Source organism: Oncorhynchus tshawytscha, linkage group LG03, assembly GCF_018296145.1.
Source record: "Oncorhynchus tshawytscha isolate Ot180627B linkage group LG03, Otsh_v2.0, whole genome shotgun sequence".
Taxonomy (NCBI): domain Eukaryota; kingdom Metazoa; phylum Chordata; class Actinopteri; order Salmoniformes; family Salmonidae; genus Oncorhynchus; species Oncorhynchus tshawytscha.
In genome coordinates, this window is record NC_056431.1 from 26531452 (window position 1) to 26548422 (window position 16971).

Sequence of the window (16971 nt, forward strand, 5' to 3'; positions counted from 1 at the left end):
GGCAGATTAGTACATCAAATAACATTACTTGCATCATTTCTGATCCCCCTCCTTTTTTCTTTGGTCCCTACCACTCCCTCCCCTGGTTGGATCACCAGGTGAAAAATATTACAATACACTGCCTCAACACTGTGAGTCTGCCTGGGCTCTCCTGTTTTTCATGGTACCCCAGCAGGCTGGTTGAGTCTGACAGAGCCCCATAGATTCTCATCAACCCCGGGGTAGGTGGCCAGGACAGGCAGGCCCAGCCCGGGTTCCACCGTCACTGTAATGTAGTCTAGGCAAGACCATGCCAGGAATATTAAGGCCTCGTTCAAAAAGGCCGCCTTCCCTTTCTCTCTCTCTTTTTTCTTCTCTCCCTCTGTCTTTTCTAATTCCATTATGCAGTGGGAGAGGAGAAGGGTCAAAGTTGATTGCGTCCACAGCTGAATTTTAACGGCTCGCCCATTTTCTCTGCTGTAATTTGAAAAATCGGTGACAAATTGACTCCGGCAAGGCGGAGGTTAATTACCCGATGTCGTTAAAGTACATTACTCGCCATTTAAAAGCCCCCTCTTTCCTCCCCACCCACGCCGTAACAGACAGGAACAATAGGTGGGGTGCAATTTCGGGATTCAGAGGGCGAGACACTGAGAGAAAACAACTCACCTTGTTCTGTTCAATTATGGACAGCATCGCATTCTGCTTTTTTTCAGTAAAGTAGCTGCTCTCAGACCCAACCTGACTGAACACAGTGGTGTGTTATTGTTAAATAAGCCTCTACTTGTCCTTATCGTTGGACCGCACAGCATTAAGGCAGCTGCTGTATATGCAAAACATATACTGTAGATCGGGTAAGAGTTCAACTTAAACCATGGAAACAACACGCGTAAGTCTCCCCATGGGGGATAGATCCAGAATCTCCTCAGTGCAGCCCATCTAAATTAGCCTACATTTATTTATATGTGTATTCAACACTATGTTGGAGTACAAGTTGAGGTAGAAGGCTTGTTTGGATGTCAACCTCAATTTATGTTCATTTCATAAGCACCAATTAACTGCATTACAGTAAAACATTACAAGTCAACTTCCACCACCAATTTTGTTTTGGCAAGCTATGCAACCACCTTATCCAAACAGTAGTTAACCATTAGCAAAACATAAATAAGAAATTTAACCCGAAAAAGGACAACTTCTAAATATTATGCAAATATACGCTAACGGTCAAGCGTTTTAGAACACCTAATCATTCCAGAGTTTTCCTTTCATTTTTTATTTTCTACATTGTAGAATAATAGTGAAGACATCAAAACTATGAAATAACGCATATGGAATCATGTAGTAACCACCAAAAAAATATACATTTTATATTTGAGACTTCAAATAGCCACCCTTTGTCTTGATGACAGCTTTGCACACTCTTGGCATTCTCTCAACCAGCTTCATGAGATAGTCACCTGGAACGCATTTCAATTAACAGTTGTGCCTTCTTAAAAGTGAATTTGTGGAATTTCTTTCCTTCTTAATTAATGAGTTTGAGCCAATCAGTTGTGTTGTGACAAGGTGGGGGGGGGATTGCCCTATTTGGTAAAAGACCAAGTCCATATTATGACAAGAATAAGCAAAGAGAAATGACAGTCCATCATTATTTTCAGACACGAATGTCAGTCAATACAGAACATTTCAAGAACTTTGAAAGTTTCTTCAAGTGCAGTGGCAAAACCCATCAAGTGCTATGATGAAACTGGCTATCATGAGGACTGCCACAGGAATGGATGACCCAGAGTTACCTCTGCTGCAGAGGATAAGTTCATTAGAGTTACCAGTCTCAGAAATTGCAGCCCAAATAAATGCTTCCCTGAGTTCAAGTAACAGACACATCTCAACATCAACTGTTTAGAGGAGACTGTGTGAATCAGGCCTTCGTGGTCAAATTTCCGCAAAGAAACCAATAATAAATTACACCAATAAGAAGAAGACTTGCTTGGGTCAAGAAACATGAGAAATGGACATTAGTCCGGTGGAAATCTGTCCTTTGGTCTAGAGTCCAAATTGGAGATTTTTGGATCCAAACGCTGTGATCTCCGCATGTCTATTTCCCCCCGTAAAGCATGGAGGAAGAGGTGTTATGGTGTGGGGGTGCTTTGATGGTGACACTGTCAGTGATTTATTTAGAATTCAAGGCACACTTAACCAGCATGGCTACCACAGCATTCTGCAGCGATATGCCACCCCATCTGGTTTGTACTTAGTGGGACTATCATTTGTTTTTCAACAGGACAATGACCCAACACACCTCCAGGCTGTGCAAGGGCTATTTGACCAAGAAGGAGAGTAATGGAGTGCTGCATCAGATGACCTGGCCTCCACAATCCCCCAAATCAAACAAATTGAGATGGTTTGGGATGAGTCGGTCCGCAGAGTGAAGGAAAACCAGCCAACAAGTGCTCAGCATATGTGGGAACTCCTTCAAGGCTGTTGGAAAAGCATTCTAGGTGAAGCTGGTTGACAGAATGCCAAGAGTGTGCAAAGTTGTCATCAAGGCAAAGGGTGGCTACTTGAAGAATCTCAAATATAAAGTGTATTTTTTGGTTACTACATAATACCATATGTGTAATTTCATAGTTTTGATGTCTTCACTATTATTCTACAATGTAGAAAACAGTAAAAATAAAGTAAAACCCTTGAATGAGTAGGTGTTCAAAAGCTTTTGACCGGTAGTGTACAGTATATGCAAATCGGATTTTAGTAACCACATTGTGGGGCCTGTTAGGACACAAAAATAGCAACGGATTTGACAAGTATCCACTTTGTTAGATCCAGGTTTTTTTTATGGCGCCAAGTGTTATCCCCCTTGATCTCTTTCCGTATGTATAGAGCACATGGAATAACAGCAGATTAAACCTCCTCAGAAAACAGTTTCATGTGTAGGTCTACTATCTATAAAAAGACAAAAGATTTTGTTTGAGCATGAACCTCTACACTTGTCAATATGACCTAACTTAAAAGGCCTACATTTTATAATTCTTGAGACACAAACATGGAACACAAATGAATCATACAAAAAAGATGAGAATGTTGTTTTTAAATCATACGTGTTGTGTTCACTACCTACAGTAACAGAGCCACCCAAGGACTTACAGACATCAAGCCATAGAAATAGAAGAAGAACTATCCTCTAGGAGTCAAGCAACCCCACAGCCAATCTTATCTGTGCCAGTCCTCCTCTGCACAAAGGCTCTCTAAGGCTTTGGCTTAATCCAGTTTATTCTACTGAGTGGACAGACCAAACCACAGAGGGCTAACCAGCTTCAGAACGAACACCCAAACAATAGGGCTGGGAATTGCCAGGACCTCACAACGCGATTTTCATCACGTTACTTAGGTATCGATATGATACAGTATGTATTGCCATTCTATATGGATCACGATTCTATATGTATTGCGATTCGATACTGCAGTTTTATTGCGATTCAATGCCCCAAACATGTTTTTTTTTACGCAGGAATAGCTGACTAGCAGTAGCTTAATTTAACTTCCTTCTTTTAGAGAATTCATAGTTGGCGTCAGAGTCTATATAATATCGTAAAAAATAATATTGCGACACTCAACATGATCGATTTATTGCCCCCATCACTACCAAACACCCCCATTGACTGATGATACTTGACTTTTAAAAGCTCTTTAATTTAGTAATTTATGTAGGCTAGTTTAACAGAAAAGCACAACAAATTATCTGATGATAGAACTGACTAATCTTCCCCAAAAGGGTAAAAGCATCCATGTTTGAGACATGATATCAAATGTATAGGATGGTTGAGATGAGCTCAACATTACTGGACAGCTGGGTTCTTAGGGTGGGAGTGCTGAATGGGCTCTTGTGGACCATTGGCCCTGAGCTAATGATAGTATGAAATTGACAATAAACTGATTCGCACGAAAAAATATGAAAATGTATGCTCTCACTACTGTAAGTCTCTTTGCTAAATGACTAAAATGTCAAATGTAATTCATAATAATCTTCCCAATAGTCCATTCATCCTTACAGAAGGAAATGGGACACTGACCCTGCGTTCGTCTCTGTGTATTGTGTGAGGTGGGTGGGATGAAATGTGCCATTGAATGGCTTAACATAACGCATCAGATATCGCCATGGCAACATATATGCCCGCCAAGAGTGAGAATTTCATTGGTGGGATGTCTAAACAACCATCTGTCAATGCATGCATCGTGCCACGGAGATAGTGCTTTCTCCTTCACATTTTGATGAACAAACACACCAATGTCTCTTCAAGAGTAAGTAACAACACTGTATCCTCCACAGCTTTACAGTTTAAAGATCTGTTTTATCATTATGAGCGAGCAGTTTAGCTTTACATAGGGGTCCCAACCCATGGCAATGATAAGCAAGGAAATGTCATCTTTCTGAGGTGTAACAACAGGGTGATATTCTAAATGAATGTGAGTTGGGAATCAGTCCATCACCAGAAGTGTTCTAATATTCGTCAGTTTGTCATTTGAATAACCTCATTCTGATTCTGTGGCCCCCGAACAAGACAGGGCTACGAATCTGCTGAAAATGATGAATCAAAAAAATACTGTACATCACATCCGACATTAACCTGAAACGGCCTAGTTATATAACCAGGCTAGCTCCTGAGACCTGACCTGACATAACCTTTCCTCCTCTAGCAGGCAAACTTTGTCATCACTTACTTAGTGTCCTGACCACCCAGGCACACTCTGATAGTAGCTAATCAACCACTGCCTGGCAACACCGCCAGTCCACCACTCTAAGATCTGGCAAGTCGATAAGAAGACTCAGCGGCTCCGAGTCGCAACACTCCCACTGATAACCCCCCGCCCCACCTCTCTCAGGACTGGACTGCCCATAAAGAAAATCATCTCCCCAGAAGCATGGAGTGAGAGAAGGAGTGGCAGAAAAAAAGAGGGAGTGATTAAAAAAAATAGCAAGGGTGTCAAGCTCATTTTGCCCTGAGCGCCGCATCCGGACCTCACCAAGGTCTGGAGGTCCGCACTTACAATTCATTTTATTTCCTCGCTGTCAAAAGTTATTAAAAAATATTGTCCTCTTATCCATCGATTTTGGAATTTTCGATGCTCCCTGAATGTCTAGGTTTAGTTTCGATGAATTTTAGCAAGCTTGACAGAGTGAAAGGTTCACAAATACAGGTCCATTATTATTTCCAATTAAATATTATGAAAATGTGTAATATGTATGTGTAAACAGCTTGGGTTCTGGTCAAAAGTAGTGCACTACATGAGGGAAAAGGGTGCCACTTGGAATGCAACCTTTGTCTGGCATCCATTTGAGTGTTACATTATTCAAGTGCCGAGCCAGACTCTTTTTGAAAGCATTTGTATTTTTCAGAGTGCTTCAGATTTGATTGAGAGCTTCTTCTTCTTCTTTTTTTAAACGGTCATAACTCTGAACTCAGAACTCTTGACGTTCTGACGAACGACTGCATGACTAAGCTGCAGCAGGGTCCAAAGTTCTGCCTCACCTCCCTGATGAAGGCTTAAGCTGTGAATGACATAAAAGGCTCTAGAGTCTACAATCACTTTGAACTTTACCATTGTCAGTATTACGCCCACAAAAAAAAACTAAAGGATCAAAACGTATCTTACACACTATGCACATCTATGTGCACTAAAAGCGTGTATATTGTGTATGTCCTGTAGTGCTGAGCGATTAATGCTTTAAAAAATATATATATTTTTACATTTTCAATATTTTTTTTAAACAATAAACGCATTATGTGGATTCACTGCTGTGACAACACAGAATAGAACAATTGATTGGTAGTGACTGCCCATTACTATCACTTATCAGGCTCTAACCATCATTTACTCACATTACTTTGGTTGTTTATGTATGATGATGATATTATCTCATTAACACAACCCCAATGACTGCCCATTTCTGCATATCCTCTATTCATAAACCATCCTTCATTCACATGACTTTAATAAAACATTACAGTTGTTGTGTACATATACAAAAATCTAGATATATTTGATGATTAAATATTTTATTTCAAGTCATTATCCAATCTCTGCTCAGGCAGTAGGCAGCCATCTACCTCTGTTCCCCAAAGAGTCATCCTTCAGGCTAGTAGGCTAGCCTAGCTGGCTAACTGCCGGCTGTCTGACAAAATCACTGTTTCAGCAGTTCTTCAAAGTTGATTTTAAGACGGCTAAATAACACCTATGAATCTCTTAGATGCATTGCCAGGTAGAGACAACCTAAGCAACTGCTCTCTATCCCTCTCGTGTCTCTCTATCGCTCTTCCACTGGATTGGATTGGATTATGATCATTGTAGTTAATTACCACATTTACTTCATTTAACTATGATGAGTTGGACAACGTGTCCCAGAGAGTAATCTCTCTAGAGAAATGGCACAAACGGTGCGTTGAGCGCACAGAAAACAAATAATTTAACTGATGTTGGTCAATTACTTAAAAAATACAAAAATGAAAATAAACCAACATTCCGGTTAATCGCTGAGCACTAATGTCCTGTATACTTGCACAAAATCATGCATACATACACTTTCAACTGAGACCCTTACCTTGCTCTGCGGCTGTGGCTCGCGTTTTCCTAGATGCTGTCCCATTTTGTCAACAGAGACTGTGGAGAAAAGAGAAGAATGGTATCAGACCCATCTGGAAATACAACACTCCTTTAAATCAGACTCTCTGCTGCCACTGAAACCGAGAGAGCGGACATTAAAAAAAGAGAAACACTACTTCATAAATCACATAAATGCCTTTTCCTCCATTCTCCACCCCACACCACCATCCCCCAATGCACCAACAACCAACAAAATTAACAAAAGAGGGATTAAAACAGAAAAACAAAAGGAAAACCAAAACGGATCACGCAAAATAAAAACACATCAAGGAAAGCTCAAATCGAAACAGCAAGGCCAACTGTATACGTTTCAGTGCATGTGTGGCACTATTTACCTGTGTGTATGCGTGCGTGCGTGTATGTGTGCATTTGAATGCGAGTTTGTGTATGTGCATGTGTACAAGCACCTGCGCAGCATCAGTCTCAGGCAAACAGGCATAGTGTCATTCAAAACCTATTCTTTTTTTAAACTTTATTTTAGACTAATATCTTTGACTGTCATTCCATCCCCGGCCCAGCAACTCCACTCCCACTTGTCTCCAGTTCCACATCCCGACCCTCAGTTTCCTTCAGCCTATCCCACCCATCTCTGCTGACCACCCCCTTTGGATTTCTTCGTGCCATTTATCTTTCGACTACGCTGTGATGTTTAACATACAATTTTAATCTAATCGAATAGAATCCACAGATTGCGAGTTGAAGATAAATACTTTCACTGATAAGAGTTTTTGTATATTAGTAACTGACTGACCAAGTTTCTCCAGGTCTTCAAACAATGCTACTTCTAGGGTCAATTTTAGATCAATGTTATGCATTTTCAGCCATTCCTGAACCTGAGACCAGAAACAGGATACCTGAGGGCAATACCAGAACAAATGGTGTATTCATTATGTATCCTCACATCAAAATCTCCAGAGCTGTGATGATTGTATGCCACAAATATTCAACATTGTGTTGGTGACAAGAATTCTGTACAATAATTTTAGCTGAAAGACAGGAAGTCTTGAATCTTGTGTCGTTTTATATATCAACTCATACACCCTGTGCCATGGAATGAGTACATCAACAATCACTTCCCAGCTATTTTGCAATCTGTATGGCACAGCTGTCAACATCCTGGTCCTCAAATGAAACTGGTATGCTTTCCTATTTATGCTATTTTTATTCCTCCGTCAGTTTTGATCCTTTATATTGGGCAGACAGACCAGTTCTCTACCTCCTTCCGCTGCTCTCGCAACCACACTGCACACTTCCCTAACCCATCTGGACAGGAGGAATACCTATGTAAGAATGCTGTTCATCGATTACAGCTCAGCATTTAACACCATAGTGCCACCATAGTACCCTCCAGACCCAGCCCCACAAGGGTGTGTTCTCAGCCCTCTCCTGTACTCCCTGTTCACCCATGACTGCGTGGCCATGCACGCCTCCAACTCAATCATCAAGTCTGCAGACGACACTACAGTGGTAGGCTTGATTACCAACAACGACGAGACGGCATACAGGGAGATGACGGCCCTCGGAGTGTGGTGTCAGGAAAATAACCTGACACCACTGGATATGAGTGAGCACCCCCTTATCCACATCGACAGGACAGTAGTGGAGAAGGTGGAAAGTTAAGTTCCTTGGCGTACACATCACGGACAAACTGAAAATGGTTCACCCACACAGACAGCAATGGTGAAGAAGGCGCAATAGCACCTCTTCAACCTCAGTAGGTTGAAGAAGTTTGGTTTGTAACCAAAAACACAAACTTTTACAGATGCACAATCGAGAGCATCCTGTTGGGCTGTATCACCGCCTGGCACGGCAACTACTCCGCCCACAACCGTAAAGCTCTCCAGAGGGTAGTGAGGTCTGCATAACGCATCACCAGGGGCAAACTACCTGCCCTCCAGGACACCTACACCACCCGATGTCACAGGAAGGCCAAAAAGATCATCAAGGACATCAACCACCCGAGCCACTGCCTGTTCACCCCGCTATCATCCAGAAGGCGAGGTCAGTACAGGTGCATCAAAGCTGGGACTGAGAGACTGAAAAACAGCTTCTATCTCAAGGCCATCAGACTGTTAAACAGCCATCACTAACATTGAGTGGCTTCTGCCAACATACAGACTCAATCTCTAGCCACTTTTATAATTAACATTTGGATGTAATAAATGTATCACTCGTGACTTGCCACTCTATATAATGTTTACATACCCTACATTACTCATCTCATATGAATATATACTGTACTCTATACCATCTCCTGCATCTTGCCTATGCCGTTCGGCCATCGCTCATCCATATATTTATATATAGTTGTTGTGAAATTGTTAGATTACTTGTTAGATATTACTGCACGGTCGGAACTAGAAGCACAAGCATTTCACTACAGTCGTATTAACATCTGCTAACCATGTGTTTGTGACCAATTGATTTGCCACTTGCCTCCTCCATTTTTGGGGGTAATGCTTTAATCAGTTGGTTGTAATGGTTGGATTTTTGCAGACCTTCCTATACAATTCCGATAACTCCATAAAACACAACTCTACCATTCCAATTTACAATATAATTTAAAAACAAAATACCCATCATCTTTTCCATAAATTCAGGTCTTATCAACCAGCAAATTTGAGTTCAACCATAATATCGGTTCTATCTTTTCCTGGGGGACAAAATTTCAAATTGTAAACAGCTCTGCAATGCTAGTTTGAAAAGGATTAATTAATCGAAAATCAAACATGGCAATTTGCACAAAGGCCATTTTTAAACAATGGATGAGCGTTTCTTAGTAATCTACTTGAGAACCATTTTGGGTTAAAGTTAAACTTTTGTATAAGTGAAGCTTTTAGAGAGAGGTTTAGTGCTTTTATATTGAATAATCTCAACCCATCCAGTTCATATTCATTATAGAAATAGGCACGCTTTATCTTTTCATAATTAGGTTTTAGTCCAGAGGCCAGAAAAAAAATGTAGAATTAAATCAATTGGATATGTCTCCTGTAATAACATCGATCAAATTGACAAGGCAATGAAGACTAAATCCTGCTTCAATGCTCCAATCTCATCTTTACCTTCACAAAAAGGTCAAAATCTTAAAACCCTCATGCCGAAACAAATTACCACATGAAACATTGAGCAGAACAGTCTGGAATTAGAGACAAAACCACGGACTGAGCGGCTGATGAAACTTTTCTCATTGTTCTGGCAGCAAGGGAGCACTGTTTACCGCACATTTCAGATAATACACTTCCGGTGTCTCAGAGAGCAAGATCCTGATTAAAAACACACTGAGCGTGGTGCCCACACTATGCTCGATAAAGCATTAGAATATATCCCAGATCTCAGGGCCTGTACGCAAGGGGGTTGGCACAGTCCTAACAACTGAGTGATGCTTTTGGACAATTCAATCATGAGAAATAATGAGCGCGCTGAAACACTTCATTTACTTGTAATGGCATTCATTGAGTGAATCCGAGATGTGATCCGTGTGTGCTGGGAGCTATGATGCATTTTTGTTACATTGTCTTTTGCTGGGACTGAATGCAGCCCTACTTATGTGTGACAGTAGGCTACACAGGATGAGAGATGTGTTTTCTGTCACATGGGGCTTCAGATATCATCCTGTAATAGGGAGCTGTTTCCATTGGCTATAGCATTCACAGTGGGGAGGTAGGGGCAGGCATAAATGCATGGATCTGCACTAGATATAGACCTACCTACCCCATCGGAATGCAAAATGTAAGCTTTGTTTCACTCCAATGTTTGTTAACAATGTACAGTTGAAGTTTACATACACCATAGCCAAATACATTTAAACTCAGTTTTTCACAATCCCTGACATTTAATCCTAGTAAAAATTCCCTGTCTTAGGTCAGTTAGGATCCCCACTTCATGTTAAGAATGTGAAATGTCAGAATAATAGTAGAGGTTATTATTTCAGCTTTTATTTCTTTCATCACATCCCATTGGGTCAGAAGTTTACATACACTCAATTAGTATTTGGTATTATTGCCTTTAAATTGTTTAGCTTGGGTCAAATGTTTCGTGTAGCCTTCCACACGCTTCCCACAATAAGTTGGGTGAATTTTGGCACATTCCTCCTGACAGAGCTGGTGTAATGGAGTCAAGTTTGTAGGCCTCCTTGCTTGCACACGCCTTTTCAGTTCTGCCCACAATTTCTATAGGATTGCGGTCAGGGCTTTGAGATGGACACTACAATACCTTGACTTTGTTGACCTTAAGCCATTTTGCCTCAACTTTGGAAGTATGCTTGGGGTCATTGTCTATTTGGAAGACCCATTTGCGACTAAGCTTTAACTTCCTGACTGATGTCTTCAGATGTTGCTTCAATATATCTACATAATTTTCTCTCCTCATGATGCCATCTATTTTGTGAAGTTCACCAGTCCCTACTGCAGCAAAGCACCCCCACAACATGATGCTGCCACCCCCGTGGGATGGTGTTCTTTGGCTTGCAGGCCTCGCCCTTTTTCCTCCAAACATAATGATGGTCATTATGACCAAACAGTTCTAATTTTGTTTCATCAGACCAGAGGATATTTCTCCAAAAAGTACGATCTTTGTGCCCATGTGTAGTTGCAAACAGTAGTCTGGCTTTTTTTATGGCAGTTTTGGAGCAGTGGCTTCTTCCTTGCGGAGGGGCCTTTCAGGTTATGTTGATATAGGACTAGTTTTACTGTGGATATAGATACTTTTGTACCGGTTTCCTCCAGCATCTTCACAAGGTCCTTTGCTGCTGTTCTGGGATTGATTTGCACTTCTCGCACCAAAGTGCGTTCATCTCTAGGAGTCAGAACGCGTCTAATTCCTGGGCGGTATGACGGCAAGCAAGCAAAGAGGCACCGAGTTTGAAGGTAGACCTTGAAATACATCCACAGGTACACCTCCAATTGACTCAAATTATGTCAATTAGCCCATCAGGAGCTTCTAAAGCCATGACATAATTTTCTGGAATTTTCCAAGCGGTTTAAAAAAGGCACAGTCAAATTAGTGTATGTAAACTTCTGACTCACTGGAATTGTGATACACTGAATTATAAGTGAAATAATCTGTATGTAAACAATTGTTGGAAAACTGGTGTCATGCACAAAGTAGATGTCCCGACTTGCCAAAACTATAGTTTGTTAACAAGAAATTTGTGGAGTGGTTGAAAAACGAGTTTTAATGACTCCAACCTAAGTGTATGTAAACTTCTGACTTCAACTGTAAATGTAAAGAAACACTGTATGGCCTCAAAACATGGTAAAACTATATATTTTTATGAAATGGATGGGCAGCCCTCGAATCCAGAGCTCTGTCTATGAATTTGAGGGTGGTTACTTTTCTCCAGCCCCATCCCTCAGCTTTTTCCCAAAAAAGTGGTAGAGAGATGCCTTACTATTATTATTATTTGAACTGCAGATTGACCCTTTAATAATCACAATATTGCAGCAGCAACAATCTCATAACTTTTCTTTTTTACGATTCCCGTGTAGCGGTTGTGATTATAAATGTGAGTTTAAAGTAAATGTGCGGGAACAACCTTTTCTCATGGACATCATAAAAGAAAGTTACAAGATGATTACCTCTACAATATAGTGAGTATTACCTACAGCATATACAGTATAGAGCATTTTTCAGAGGCCAAATGTCACCCTTGATGTCACCTACAGTGTACTACCGCATATGGTTTAGGATTATAAACAGAGTACAAAGCAGCATCTTGATAGCCATTCAAATTCCAATTAAATCGGTCTTTCAGATCCAGAGCCAAAAAACTCCAGCTTTGTTGCTACGGGCCTTTTTGGAAGCTCATCCCACCACCAGAGCACACCGCCTGTCATCTTGAGAACTCCATTTTCTCCATTTTCAAGCAGACAGGTGAGACTGAAAGCAGCCATGATGCCTGAGTTATGGGTGATAGATTTCAGCAGACTGCTGAAGGCAAAGAGAGGAGTGTATGCGAGTTGCTCTGTGAATTCAACATTTCCCTTCAAAACAAAAAGAGGTCTTAGCAGATCAGAGTAGCCTGGTGATGGTTCCACTGTCCCTTTAAAAGGGCGAAAAATATATCATCACAATAGTTGGCAAGCTGGTTCGTTTACAGTAGGCGCCCAAACACATGAGCATGGTCTTTTCTGAGTCCTAAGAACTACAGTGGTCACGCACAGCCACGATTTCAGTTAACTACAAAACAGAATACACGTTGGCTTCGGAATTAATCTGCTGTTACTAACAGAAAATGACATACTTTGTACAACTGCCAAATAGCCTGAGCTTTGGCTAGCTCAGCTCTCTTATGGAGCAAGGTCCTGAAACAAGTTTGAATCCTTTCTTAAAACAACACTCTCTGGTGCGAGAGGGCTCAATCATGTAGGCATGGTTACGTAGTTCAATAGCTTATAACCAAGAAAGACAAGACAACTAGGCTAGATGAAAATGTAACGCAGAAAACGAATTGACAAAAAACTAGCAAACCAAAGTAAGACACCGACCCTTCTGTTTGCTTTGCCATCTTTCTCCAGACTAGAAAGATTAAATGCATTCCTGGCTTTGCCTGTGAACAAGACCACCTTTCAAGTAACCACACCGAGAAAGTGTTAACATTCTTCCCAAGGTTGGGAGTGTGAGAAACTCTGTGAACGTATTATCTGCAAGGTTCTGGGAAACCAAAATAACACCCGGAGAATATCTATGTCACAAAAACAAAAAAGTGGTGAGAGTATACAGTACCTGGCCTTCTGAGATGAGGTTTCCCTGAAAGAAAAATTACACCACCACAAACGGAGCCTGCGAGGACTTGCAAAACATGGCCGTTGCATAACAATAAAAGGAAAATCTATGCTGTAATTAAAACTTCGACACAGCAGCCTCCAATCCAACATAATATGATCCGGTCCTTGCCTTTTTGCACATAGGCCTCTATAAGAGTCTATGACTCAAACACTTAGCAAATCAATGGGAGGTAGACTACAGGCAGGGGAAGAGAACATACAGAGACTGAGAGACAGTGGATGAGAATGACCCCCGACCCCCCCAGGGTCATGAACTTTGCCTATTCTATTTGCAGGTTGTATGGGAGATACAGCGCCACGGCGGCATGCTAATTATAGGATGACCCTCCTCACATATAGGCCAGCACTCACAGCACTGCAGCACTCAGCCATCAGTGCATATGAGCAATTATCTATAGTCCCTCTGACTAAGTTCTGCTTGTGTGATTACTCTGCTGCTGTCCGTTACCTAGGGCCATGAGACTCAAATCTTTTGATTTGGTCTGGCTGAGAGGCTTAATTCATTACAAAATACCTCATACACATTTCCTCATATCAACATACTGCATTCTGACTTGGTTGCCCATTACGGTCAGTCGGATGTTTGTCTGATAGCTAATAGTTCATGTCTTTTTATTTAATACTAGTCCCATAAGAAACTGGGGGTTTGTTTAAAATGTATGTTCACGGGCCTTCCAGGTGGCGCAGTGGTCTAGGGCACTGCATCGCAGCGCTAGCTGTGCCACCAGAGACTCTGGGTTTGCGCCCAGGCTCTGTCGCAGCCGGCCGCGACCGGGAGGTCCGTGGGGCGAAGCACAATTGGCCTAGCATCGTCTGGGTTAGGCCGGTAGGGATATCCTTGTCTCATCGCGCACCAGCGACTCCTGTGGCGGGCCGGGCACAGTGCACGCTAACCAAGGTCGCCAGGTGCACAGTGTTTCCTCCGACACATTGGTTAGGCTGGCTTCCGGGTTGGATGCGCGCTGTGTTGAGAAGCAGTGCGGCTTGGTTGGGTTGTGTTTCGGAGGACGCATGGCTTTCGACCTTCATCTCTCCCGAGCCTGTACGGGAGTTGTATCGATGAGACAAGATAGTAATTACTAACAATTGGATACCACGAAATTGGGGTATAATTGTTTTTTTAAATGTATGTTCACTCTCTATCCACGGAGGATGTACAGTTGAAGTCAGAAGTTTACACACACTTAAGTTGGAGTCATTAAAATTTGTTTTTCAACCACTCCACAAATTTCCTGTTTACTAACTATAGTTTTGGCAAGTCAGTTAGGACATCTACTTTGTGCATGACACAAGTAATTTTTCCAACAATTGTTTACAGACAGATTATTTCACTGTATCTCAATTCCAGTGGGTCAGACGTTTACATACACTAAGTTGACTGTGCCTTTAAACAGCTTGGAAAATTCCAGAAAATTATGTAATGGCTTTAGCGTCTTCTGACAGGCTAATTGACATCATTTGAGTCAATTGGAGGTGTACCTGTGGATGTATTTCAAGGCCTACCTTCAAACTCAGTGCCTCTTTGCTTGACATCATGGGAAAATCAAAAGAAATCAGCCAAGATCTCAGAAAAAAAATTGTAGACCTCCACAATTCTGGTTCATCTTTGGGAGCAATTTCCAAATGCCTTAAGGTAGCGCGTTCATCTGTACAAACAATAGTACGCAAGTATAAACACTATGGGACCACGCAGTAGTCATACTGCTCAGGAAGGAGACGCGTTCTGTCTCCTAGAGATGAACGCACTTTGGTGTGAAAAGTGCAAATCAATCCCAGAACAACAGCAAATGACTTTGTGAAGATGCTGGAGGAAACAGGTACAAAGTATCTATATCCACAGTAAAACTAGTCCTATGTCGACAGAACCTGAAAGGTCGCTCAGCAAGGAAGAAACCACTGCTCCAAAAACCACCATAAAAAAGACAGACTACGGTTTGCAACTGCACATGGGGACAAAGATGGTACTTTTTGGAGAAATGTCCTCTGGTCTGATGAAACGAAAATATAACTGTTTGGTCATAATGACGATCATTATGTTTGGAGGAAAAAGGGAGAGGCTTGCAAGAATACCATCCCAACCGTGAAGCACGTGGGTGGCAGCATGTTGTGGGGTGCTTTGCTGCAGGAGGGACTGGTGCACTTCACAAAATAGATGGCACCATGAGGATGGAAAATTATGTGGATATATTGAAGCAACATCTCAAGACATCAGTCAGGAAGTTAAGGCTTGGACTCAAATGGGTTTTCCAAATGGACAATGACCCCAAGCATACTTCCAAACTTGTGGCAAAATGGCTTAAGGACAACAAAGTCAAGGTATTGGAGTGGTCATCACAAAGCCCTGGCCTCAATCCTATAGAAAATATGTGGGCAGAACTGAAAAAGCATGAACGAGCAAGAAGGCCTACAAACCTGCCTCAGTTACATCAGCTCTGTCAGGAGGAATGGACCAAATTTCACCCAACTTATTGTGGAAGGCTCCCCAAAACACCCAAGCTAAACAATTTAAAGGCAATGCTACCAAATATTAATTGAGTGTATGTAAACTTCTGACCTACTGGGAATGTGATGAAAGAAAGCAATCTGAAATAAATCATTCTCTCTACAATTATTCTGACATTTCACATTCTTAAAATAAAGTGGTGATCCTAACTGACTTAACAGGGAATGTTTACTAGGATTAAATGTCAGGAATTGTGAAAAACTGAGTATAAATGTATTTGGCTGAGGTGTATGTAAACTTCCTGACTTCACCTGTAAATGACTGCTCTCCCATAGCGTAAGAGAGGAGAGCTCACCATTTTTAACATGTACCAACTTAGAGATAAAGGCATCACAGCTCAATTCATAAGCCATACCTCCAGATCTCCATCTGAGAGTAATGGTTTTAAGTATCAACAGAAAAAGCAATCTTCCCTCTCTACAGTGAGAAACATAAGTATCCATTTCTTCTGCTTCCCAAACTGCGAGACTGAAACGGATATTACTTTCCTGCAACATAAATCGCCCTTTAGGGATAAAAAGCTATTTATGATTGCTGACAGAAGGAACTATGGATTATCCTGTAATACAAACAGTAGGCACAATAAAATCAAGAGACAATGTGATACACTTCTCAAATTTGACAGAATGAACACATATTCTTGTTCCCATCACTGGGTGTATACATTTTACAGGCTCAGAGAACAACAAACCTAAACGTTGCTATAAACATTTGACTTTCCTCCTCTTTGACACGTTATTCTGGTCACTGTACCAAACACAGGGTCAGCGAGCACATCGAGTGAAGTAGACACTCTCTATTCGGAGTCAACTCCGGAGATTGGGAAAGACAAGAAAAAAATTCACAGTGCTGCTGAGCAGTTTTCCCATGGGACTAAGATATCAATCTAAGATATCAGGGTAGAACTGTCCCATGACTCACTCCCTCTAAGTCCTCACATCATCATTGTTAACTGGCCACAATGATAAAGTCCCAGAAGGTTATGCATGCCAGTAGTATCTCCCAGCTGTGTGTGGTCTTAGTAAGGGTGAGAAGCACTGCCCTGTC

General features: G+C 41.5%; 1 protein-coding gene across 1 annotated transcript in view; it reads right to left on the reverse strand.

The window, feature by feature from the left end:
* Positions 1-16971, reverse strand: part of LOC112232298 (myelin basic protein) — a 45270-nt gene that overhangs the window by 24328 nt on the left and 3971 nt on the right. Inside the window, exon 2 of the mRNA XM_024399254.2 lies at positions 6575-6633. Coding sequence (XP_024255022.1) covers positions 6575-6619 — 45 coding nt within the window. The 5' untranslated portion in view covers positions 6620-6633. The remainder of the gene's footprint in view (positions 1-6574; positions 6634-16971) is intronic.